The following is an 11,294-nucleotide window of genomic DNA, read 5'->3' on the forward strand; positions in this document are numbered from 1 at the left end:
TCTTCATACCTTTCTCCTTTAACTTTTCAGCACTTATTATGCTTTTAAAGAGAATGTTAAATGTCCAGAACCACTTGGCCCTTTGAGTTGTGCAACTAGCACTCCTTATAATAGAAGAATTCTCAAGTCTTCTTCCTTTAATGATCAAAACATGATCTTTGTTAAAATTACACGAAGTACTATCACAACTTAAGATATCCAAAGGTAGAAATAATTTCAAACTCATTAATATAAAGTTTGGTTTTCCAAAGCCTTACATGGTATGGGTTCAACCCTTAATAATTATGAATCAACAATGTAAATCCTACTGGAATTAGAATATAAAATCCTACGCAAGTAAATCTTTAAGGTGCTTTTCAACCTACTTGTCATTTTGACAAGTGAGAATCGTGTTCAACTAATTTACATATAGTAAACCTTCAGATTTTGTGCATGCCAAGGTCTCGGGACTTCAAAACCATCCATAGTTTCTAACTTGTAGGTTCCCCTTCCTTGAACGCTTTTAACCTTATAGGGCCCTTCCCATATTGGGGCAAGCTTTCCTTTCTGCCCTACTCCAGAGGCTTCCACTTTCCTAAGGATTAAATCTCCTTGCTTGAAGAACCTTTTCTTAACCCTTAGGTTATAATAGAACGAAGCTTTCTTCTGATAATTCACTATCTTCGCATGTGCTTCATCCCGTACCTCATCGATTAAGTCCAAGGCTAATCTTTTCCCCTCCTCATTTTCCTCAATATTAAAAGCCTGGATTCGGGGAGATGAGTACGATATTTCTACAGGGACAACTGCTTCTGCTCCATACGCCAACATGAAGGGAGTGGCTCCGGTAGTAACTCTACAAGTAGTTATGTAAGCCCAAAGTATTGGGAGTATTTCATCCACCTAATTATTCCTAGATTTCTCAATCCTCTTCTTTAGTCCATCCAGGATTATTCGATTTGCCATTTCCGCTTGCCCATTAGCTTGTGGATGAGCCACAGAGGTAAATCATAACTCAATCTCATTCTCTCCACAATACTTCTTGAATTCTTCATTGTTGAACTGTGTTCCATTATCGGTAACCAGGATACAGGGAATTCCATACCGGCACATGATGTTTTCCCACAGGAATTGTGCAACCTACTTAGTTGTGATTTTGGCCAATGGCTTGGCTTCAATCCATTTTGTAAAATAATCAATGGCTACAATCAGGAACTTTCTTTGTGTCGTGGCTATGGGGAAAGGTCCAAGTATATCCATTCCCCACATAGCAAAGGGGATAGGTGAGTTGATGGAGGTCAGCATCTAAGGGGGTTGTCTAACTGACAGGCGCATGCTTTTGACAGCGGTCACACTTTTTCACATACTCTTTGGCATCAGCCATCATTTTTGGCCAATAGAAGCCTAAACGGGTTATCTTATGAGCTAGTGCTCTGCCCCCCAGTGTTGCCCACAAATACCTTCATGTACTTCTTCCAGAGCCAAGCGTGCCTCACCGGGCCTGAGATATCTTAAGTAGGGAACCACATAAGATCTTTTATACAAAATCCCATCTATCAAGGAGTATCTTAGTGCCCGAACAACCAACTTCCGTGCTTCAGTAGGATTATTTGGCAACCAACCGGTTTGAATATGGGTCTTAATGGGATCTATCCATGACATCCCCAGACCAATAGAAGCTACAAGCTTAACATCAATGCTCCGTGTCTCCAAAACGCGGAAGTATACACTTCCTGAACTTTTCTCTATCTCAGATGAAGCAAACTTTGATAAGGCATCTTCCTTAGCGTTTTCCTCCCTTGGAATGTGCTCAACATGGCATACATCGAATTGGGTCATCACAGCCCTTACTAGGCGGACATACTTAGCCATTGTATCATCCCTTGCCTCAAACTCTCCCTTTACCTGGGATACGACCAACTTTGAGTCTCCACATACCTTTAAGTTCTTGACTCTCAGTGTCCCTACCAGGCGGAGGCCAGCTATCAGAGCTTCATATTCTGCCTCATTGTTTGTGGTCGGGAAGTCTAACTTCATAGCATATTCAATCAAGAACTCGTCAGGGCTTTGTAAAACTAGGTCTGCTCCACTTGAATTTGTTTTTGATGCTCCATCAAAATAGAGAACCCAATATTCCTTCTCCTTATCATCTTTCTCTTTGTCCTCCTTATCAACTTCCTTGTCTTGCGGTATAGTATCTTCCTGCCCCCCGACTTCTTGGTTAGGTTTGGTACATTCCACCACGAAGTCAGCCAATGCCTGGGCTTTTATTTCCATTCGTGGCTTATACTTAATGTCGAATTCTCCCAACTCTGTTTCCCACTTGATCAGCCTCCCACTAGCCTTGGGACTATGAATAATATTTCGCGAGGGCTGATGTAATAACCCCAATTTTTGGAATTTTTTTTTTGAAACCCTTATGAATAGTGATTTTGCAGATTATGCTGAATAAGAAAACTTTTCATGCCACACTATGTAGGGGTTCTGTTATTGATATTCTGAGATTTTATTAGTACTCTATATGGTATATAAGTGTATGTAAAGATCGTCAGAATCCAATTCCGAACACTTTGATTTTTCCCGGAAATCCACCAGATACAGAAAGAAGTGAGTATAAGGTAACAGGATAAATAGGATTTAAATTCAAGGATTTTAAGAGGGGATCATAAAAAGGAATATAAAATATTGAGGAAGGTTTAGGGGAACCCAAGTGATAAGATCCCGGATATGATCCCTCAAACGATAAACGAGAACGAAAGTTAAGCGAACTGTATAACAGAAGAGCGGTCATTAGCCAAGTAATTAGGGGTTAATCAAAGAGGTTAGTGGATGATGATGTCATCACACCAACAAGAAGAAGACAAGTGTAACAAGATGACCTAAGCTTGATGACCTAAGCATGACAAGTGGGAAGGATTGGTTGGTTGATTGTGAGCCACACATTTTTCACCATGGTAAAAATTTAATTTATTTTCAAGACAAAAGGAAGCAACCAACCAATAAATATCATAACACAAATACAAATTGAAAGTTGACTTTCCCATTTCAAGAAGAAAGCTCTCGGCTAAAACAAACCCAGTAACTTCAAACTGCCATATCTCCTTCAATACTCACTTAAATGTTGTGCTCTATAGCTCGTTGGAAAGGTATTGAGATGGCCTACAACTCTTGTTCACAAGTCTTGTCCAAATAAGCATGGTAAGACCCTAATTTTTACAGTTCTTTCAATTGGACTTTTAGAAACTTTAAAGCCTAACTTTGTGTTCTTGATTTCTTTGGAAAGATCAAGCTTGTAGGAGGCTCCATAAGTCTTCCTAGTAACTTTCCACCCTCCAAGAAAGGTATAAATCTTCACACCCTTTAGTAATAAGTTTGAATGTTGAAGTTTGGAGATGGTTTGGATGGATGAGTAGTAATTTGAATGATAAGCATGATTCGAGCTTAATTGTTAAGTAGTTTAGTTGAATTTGGAGATATTATAATATATGATTGGATTGAGATCCTTGAGCTTATTATGACTGAAATCAGTAGCATTGATGTGTATCTTGAGTTGTTGTTGATTGGTAGTTGGATTGATATGATTTGGAATGGTAAAAATTTGGGAAATCGCGTAAACATAGTCGTCGTAATGTCCGATTTACTTTAGACTGTTTTTGCTCTTAACATCAGGACCCGAGAACTCCCTGTTAGGTTTTGACCATTTCCATGATTAGATAGTTCATGTTACGAGCTTAGTTTTGATATGTGGTTCGTTTGAATCCGATGTACGGTTTAGGAGAAACAACCGTTTTAAGTAACGGCGTTTCGCGACCGAAACATTACCCCTCGCCTTACTTTGAAACCTTGGTTAAGGACCTTAAATGACTAATTGGGGTATGAAACATTTATGTAAAGTGGATTAGGCAGTTGGTAAGGTACTCGCGAAAGAATCGCCTTAAAAACCTTAATGGTTAATTTATTAAAAATGGTGGAGCCGAGGGTACTCGAGCGACTTAAGAGAATCAGTAAGCGCAAAGCGAGCGTTAGAGTCTAATTTGGGTAAAGTAGAGATTTACAAGTGACTTTGGTTTAATTCCAACTTATATGTTGTTTATAGGTTACCAGACTCGCCCCAAGCCATTTATAACCCCTAGTCGCTCAGGCAAGTTTTCTACCTGTATAACTGTTGTTGTGATGTATATGTGTATATGCATGATCTTGTGATAAATGCATATTTATTATTAGCAAATTCTTGCGATATATTGTAGCATGTGATATGGTATATATGCATGCCTGTTTCGTATTCTTGATTTATATATCTGTTGGTTCAAATGCTTATTAGTTGCATAATACCTATGTTAGAGATAAGCAATAGTGGCGTTTACCCTTAGTATAGGGGACCCAAAGGTGAACATTTTTCTAAACCGGGAGTCGATGTTCCCGAGTATAATATATATATATATATATTTATATATATATATAGATATAGTTTTCAAAACTATTAATCGAATAAGTTTTATTCGATAACTTTATTAATGAATAGTATTTGGAATATTCATTCGAGGACTTATGACTCCGCTTATTTTATTTAATGAATATTATTTGGAATATTCATTCGAGGACTTATGACTCCGCTCATTTTATTTAATGAATATTATTTGGAATATTCATTCGAGGACTTATGACTCCGCTTATTTTATTTAATGAATATTATTTTGAATATTCATTCGAGGACTTATGACTCCGCTTATTTTATTTAATGAATATTATTTTGAATATTCATTCGAGGACTTATGACTCCGCTTATTTTATTTAATGAGTATTATTTGGAATATTCATTCGAGGACTGATGACTCCGCTTATTTTATTTAATGAATATTATTTTGAATATTCATTCGAGGACTTATGACTCCGCTTATTTACTAAATAATATTCTTTATTTTATTAAAGAATAATGTTTCGATAATCAAACTTATTTTCGATTATTCAAATAAAGATCATACTTGCGTATAAGTATATCTTTCGTTATTAATATTCATTTCAAGTATGAGTTTTAAAACTTCTACTTCAATTATTTTTATAAAGATTATTCTTTATGGGAATATTATTTAAATAATAATATTCAGATATTTTCTAATATATTGGGACTGATTTATTTTATTAAATCAGCATTACTCCAAACATTCTTAAAAATATTTTCGAGTCTTCAAAATGATTTTTAAAAGTTAGGGCGGAACCCAAAACTCATTTTCAAATTTAAGATCTTCCTTTCGAAGGGGATTTAAATACTCGCTCAAAACCTGGGGGATCCGGCTCTGTGGTGTATTTTACATTCGTAACGTGGTTGCTGTTTTGAGAAAACAATTTGATTACTTGCCCAACGTTCGGGAAGTAAGTCCATCTAATTGAGTCGGCATAAGCGACAGGCCGGGGTACGGTCTATCAAAGTGTAAGTGGCTGGGTGGCAGTCCATCAACGCGTAAGAGGCCGGGTGGCGGTCCAGCACAAGGTCCTTATGTGGCCAGGGTGATGACCGGTGGGGGATTCATCCATCTACTAGTAGAAAATGTTACTTATTGGTATCTTTGCCTGATCAACAAGATATCAGGTTTATGCCAAGGTTTTCTCCTTTCCAAATTCATTGGATATTGCAACTCTGTTTATAATTTTCATAACAGAGGTTTTCCAGGAGTGTATGAAATGTGTATATATATAGGTGTGTATATATATATCAGGACTTAATGAAGTATCTCGTAACTTCATTATTTATAATGATATTTCAAAGATTGAATCTATTCAAGTCTTATCTTGTAGTCTCATCAGTGCGATGAACTTTTGAAACTAATTATAACTTGAACGGTGGTAGTTCAAGTAGTATTCGGAAAAGATATAAGTATATTGGAGTATCTTGTAACTTCATCTTTTAAACTTATATCTAGTTAATGATTATCTTATGCATGACAAAGATTTTCAGAAAAAAGTTGAGACAATGTTGGATATATGAGATCACCTTGCAACAATATTTTTATACAGTTATAAACTGGAACTCTGTGTATATTATACATGTCAGAGGATTTCAAAGATTGTGAAAAGTATATATGTACATATACTGAATATTTTGCGACTTGGTCGCATTAAGATATCAGCTTGGTTCATTTCTTCTTGACCAAGACTTTCATGAGTACTATGAGAATGCTCATATATTGTAAATCATTATACATATTATTTTGGTGGGCTTGTTGCGCACCCTTACTTTCTTCTTTCATCACACAACATCAGATAGACAAGATGAACAGGACCAAGCTTCCAATTCGCAAGCGGTTAGAAAATGTTCCGCCGTTTTCTGGAAGCGTTGATGCTGCCGTAGCTGAGGTAGGAGCTACCAATAGGCTAGGTTTTCAACTATTGATGAATCAGATTTATGTATATTTATGAATTGTAATAATGGCAAAGAAATATAAATTTATTCAGAAACCCTTTTAAGGTGTATTGGCATATAATTAGTGGAATAAAACGACTTGTGATTATTTTTGGATATTCATCTCTGAGACTATAACTTGTGGTGTGTGTGTTTATGGTGGGGTCACAGTACAGAATAGTTGATTATTTATTAAGATTGGGTGTTATTAAGGGAAATGGAACTCGTGACAACCCGGATCCCCGACCCCGGATTTGGGGGTGTTACAGCTGATTTGTTAGTACTTCAATCCTATGAGCCTGAAAGTAGGGACGCAACTTTCTTGAAGCCATTACCAAGGCTAGTGCAAATTTCCCAATGGTTGAATAATTCAACTCAGCTCCATACAGAATTTTACTAACATAATATGCGGGTTTCTGGATTTTCAGTTCCTCCTTAACCAACACAGCGCTCAAGGCACTTTCTGAAACGGCCAAGTACAAGTATAAGGCTTCATTCAAAGCTGGCTTGGCCAACAACGGGGCCTGAGCCATATATTTCTTTAATCCTTCGAATGCCTTCTTGTTTTCTGTAATAACCCTAAAAATTTTGGACTTTTTGTAAACCTTATGAATAGTGATTTTGCTGATTATGCTGAATAAGAAAACTTTTCATGCCACACAATGTAGCAGTTCTTTTATTGATATTCTGAGGTCTTATTAGTACACTATATAGTATATAAGTATATGTAAAGATCGTCAGAATCCAAATCCGAACACTTTGATTTTTCCCGAAAATCCACCAGATACCGAAAGAATTGAGTATAAGGTAACATGATAAAAAGGATTTAAATTCAAGGATTTTTAGAGAGGATCATAAAAGGAATATAAAATATTGAGAAAGGTTTAGGGGAACCTAAGTAATAAGATCCCATGTATGATCCCTCAAACGATAAACGAAAACGAAAGTTAAGCGAACCGTAAAACAGATAAGCGGTCATTAGCCAAGTAATTAGGGGTTATTCAAAGAGGTTAGTGGATGATGATGTCATCACACCAACAAGAAGAAGACAAGTGTAAGAGGATGACATGAGAAAGATGAAATAGGCATGGTGACATAAGCATGACAAATGGAGGGATTGGTTGGTTGATTGTGAGCCACACAATTTTTACCATGGTAATAATCTAATTAACAACAAAAGGAAGTAACCAAGCTAAACACCACACAAATCATTTAATCAAACTAGAAACATTTTTACTTCACTTTTTCTTCCCTTGCTCTCGGCCAAAACCAGAGCAGCAACTTAAAACTACCATATCTCCTTCAATACTCACTCAAATGTTGTGTTCTATAGCTCGTTGGAAAGTTATTGAGATGTCCTACAACTCTTGTTCACAAGTCTCGTCCAAATAAGCATGGTAAGACCCTCATTTTTACAGTTCTTTAAATCGGACTTTTAGAAACTTCAAAACCTAACTTTGTTTTCTTGATTTCTTTGGAAAGATCAAGCTTGTAGGAGGTTAGATTAAGGCTCCCTAAGGCTTCCTAGAAACTTAACACCTACCAAGGAAGGTATCAACTTCAAACCCTAGCTTTGATTTTATGATTCCATTAAGTTTTATTGAAACATTGTTAGTATTAAGGGTTGATCTTTGATTATAAGTAGTTTTGGTGGATTTGTATTGGTTTTGAATATTGGGTCTTTGATTGGTTGGATAGATTGGTAAAACTTGGAGTTGAGGACTGAGTTTGTAGTATGATGGTTGAATATTGTTGTATTGGTGGTTGTGAGTGAATTGATGATAATTTAGAGTGTTAATTAAATTGGAAATCGCGTAAACATAAACGTCATAATGCCCAATTTTCCTTAAGTGTTCTGTTCTTAACTTTAGGACCCGTGAACTCACTTAAATATTCTAACCTTTGCCATGTTTAGATAGTTCATGTTGCGAGCTTCATTTTGATATGTAGTTCGCTTGAATCCGATGTACGGTTTAGGAGAAACGACCGTTTTAAGTAACGGCGTTTCGCGAACGAACCATTACCCCTCGCCTTACTTTGAAACCTTGGTTAAGGCCCTTAAATGACTAATTGGAGTATGAAACAATTATGTAAAGTGGACTAGGCATTTGGTAGGGTATTCGCGAAAGCGTCGCCTTAAAATTTGTAACGGTTAATTTATTAAAAATGGTGGAGCCGAGGGTACTCGAATGACTTATGTGATTTGTTAAGCGTAGAAATGACCATAAGCAAACGTTAGGGTTCAATTGGTTAAAGTCTAGTTTCTTAAGCGACCGTGGTTTAATTCCGGCTTATGTTGTTGTTCATAGGTTACCGGACCCACTCTAAGCTTAAGTCTACCCCAGAGCACTCAGGCAAGTTTTCTACCCGTTATACTGTTGTTGTGATGTAAATATATGTATATGCATTATCTTGTGATAAGTGCATGATTGTTATTAGCAAATTTTGCGATATATTGGAGCATGCTGATATGGTATATATGCATGTTTGTTTCGTAATCTTGATATCTAATTGTTGATTCAAATGCTTATAAGTTGCATAATACCTATGCTAGAGATAAGCAGTAGTTGCGTATACCCTTAGTATAGGGGACCCAAAGGTGAACATTTTCTAAACCGGGAGTCGATGTTCCCGAGTATAATATATATATATTTATATATATATAGATATAGTTTTCAAAACTATTAATCGAATAAGGTTTATTCGATAGCTTTATTTTATTTAATGAATATTATTTTGAATATTCATTCGAGGATTTATGACTCTGCTTACTTTATTTAATGAATATTATTTTGAATATTCATTGGAGGACTTATGAATCCGCTTCTTTTATTAAATAATATTCTTTATTTTATTAAAGAATAATGTTTCGATATCAAACTTATTTTCGATTATTTAAATAAAGATCGTACTTTCGTGTAAGTATATCTTTGGTTATTTATTATTCATTTCAAGTATAAGTTTTAAAACTTCTACATCAATTACTTTTATAAGGATTATCCTTATGGGAATATTATTTAAATAATAATATTCAAATATTTTCCAATATATCGGGACTGATTTATTTCATTAAATCAGCATTACTCCAAACATTCTTAAAAATGTTTTCGAGTCTTCAAGATGATTTTAAAGGTTAGAGCGGATCCCAAAACTCGTTTTCAAATTTAATATCTTCCTTTCGAAGGGGATTTAAATACTCGCTTAAAAAATGAGGGATCCGGCTCTGTGGTGTATTTTATATTCGCAACGAGGTTGTTGTTTTGATAAATGAATTGATTACTTACCCAACATTCGGGAAGTAAGTCCATCTAATTGAGTCAGCATAAGCGACAGGCCGGGGTTCGGTCTATCAAAGTGTAAGTGGCTGGGTGGCAGTCCATCAACGCGTAAGAGGCCGGGTGGCGGTCCAGCACAAGGTCCTAATACAGCCAGGGTGATGACCGATGGGGGATTCATCCATCTACTAGTAGAAAAGGTTACTTATTGGTATCTTTGCCTGATCAACAAGATATCAGGTTTATGCCAAGGTTTTCTCCTTTCCAAATTCATTGGATATTGCAACTCTGTTTATAATTTTCATAAGAGAGGATTTTCAAGGAGTGTATGAAATGTATATATATATATATCGGGACTTAGTGAAGTATCTCGTAACTTTATTTCATTCAATAATATTTCAAAGATTGAATCTATTCAAATCTTATCTTGTAGTCTCATCTATTTGATGAACTTTTGAAACTGATTATACCTTGAACGGTGGTAGTTCAAGTAGTATTCGGAAAAGATATAAGTATATTGGAGTATCTTGTAACTTCATCTTTTCAACTTATATCTAGTTAATGATTATCTTATGCATGACAAAGATTTTCAGAAAAACGTTGAGACAAGGTTAGATATATAAGATCACCTTGCAACGATATTTTATACAAGTTATAAACTGGAACTCTGTGTATATTATACATGTCAGAGGATTTCAAAGATTGTGAAAAGTATATATGTATATATATACTGAATATTTTGGGACTTGGTCGTGTTAAGATAACAAACTTGGTTCATTTTTACTTGTCCAAGACTTTCATGAGTACTATGAGAATGCTCATATATTGTTAATTATTATACATATTATTTCGGTGGGCTTGTTGCTCACCCTTGCTTTCTTCTTTCATCACACAACAACAGATAGAAAAGATGAACAGGACCAAGCTCCCAATTCGCAAGCGGTTAGGAAACGTTCCGCAGTTTTCTGGAGGCGTTGATGCCGCAGTAGCTGAGGTAGGAATTACCAATAGGCTTGGCTTTCAACTTTTGATGCACCATACTTATGTATCTATTGAATGGTAATAATGGCAAGGAAATGTAAATTTATTTAGAAACCCTTTTCTGGTATAATGACTTATAATTGTGGAATAAAATGACTTGTGTTATTTTTCGTATTCATCTCTGAGACTATAACTTATGGTGTGTGTGTATATTTTGGGGTCACAGTACGCAGTGGTTGGTTGTTTATTAAGATAAAGAGTTGTTAAGGGAATTGGAACTCGTGACAACCCGGATCCCCGACCCCGGATTTGGGGGTGTTACAGAAATGACATCAGAGCTAAGCGTTATAAACCTCAGAGATGATATGACGTTAAAATAATAAGTTCACTAAAATAATAAGAACTCTTGCCAAGTTCATAGTCGGACTACCTAACGTAGTACTGACAGTTAAAACCCTTATGGGAACCCTTATAAATATCGTGATAGAAGCGTAGTTCGTTATCGTATATGGTAGCGGGACTCCGAACCCTGAGGTTGAGGAGCAACAACGCGATGATGTTTTATTACTTATTGGAGATCAGATTATGGATCCGATAGAGCGTCCTAACGCGGGACCGGATGATGTTCATATTGAGGATGTAGCGGTTGAGGATGTTGTCCT

At 36.0% G+C, this 11,294-nt stretch overlaps 1 protein-coding gene across 1 annotated transcript; it reads right to left on the bottom strand.

Annotated features, from left to right (window-relative positions):
* Positions 1 to 402: 402 nt before the first annotated feature.
* Positions 403 to 810, bottom strand: LOC141714891 (uncharacterized). Its single transcript, XM_074518387.1, has one exon. The coding sequence runs from the start codon at positions 808 to 810 to the stop codon at positions 403 to 405; it is 408 nt and encodes a 135-aa protein (XP_074374488.1).
* Between the last annotated feature and the right edge of the window lie 10,484 nt (positions 811 to 11,294).

The sequence above is a fragment of the Apium graveolens genome, chromosome 3 (genome assembly GCF_009905375.1).
Source record: "Apium graveolens cultivar Ventura chromosome 3, ASM990537v1, whole genome shotgun sequence".
Lineage (NCBI taxonomy): Eukaryota > Viridiplantae > Streptophyta > Magnoliopsida > Apiales > Apiaceae > Apium > Apium graveolens.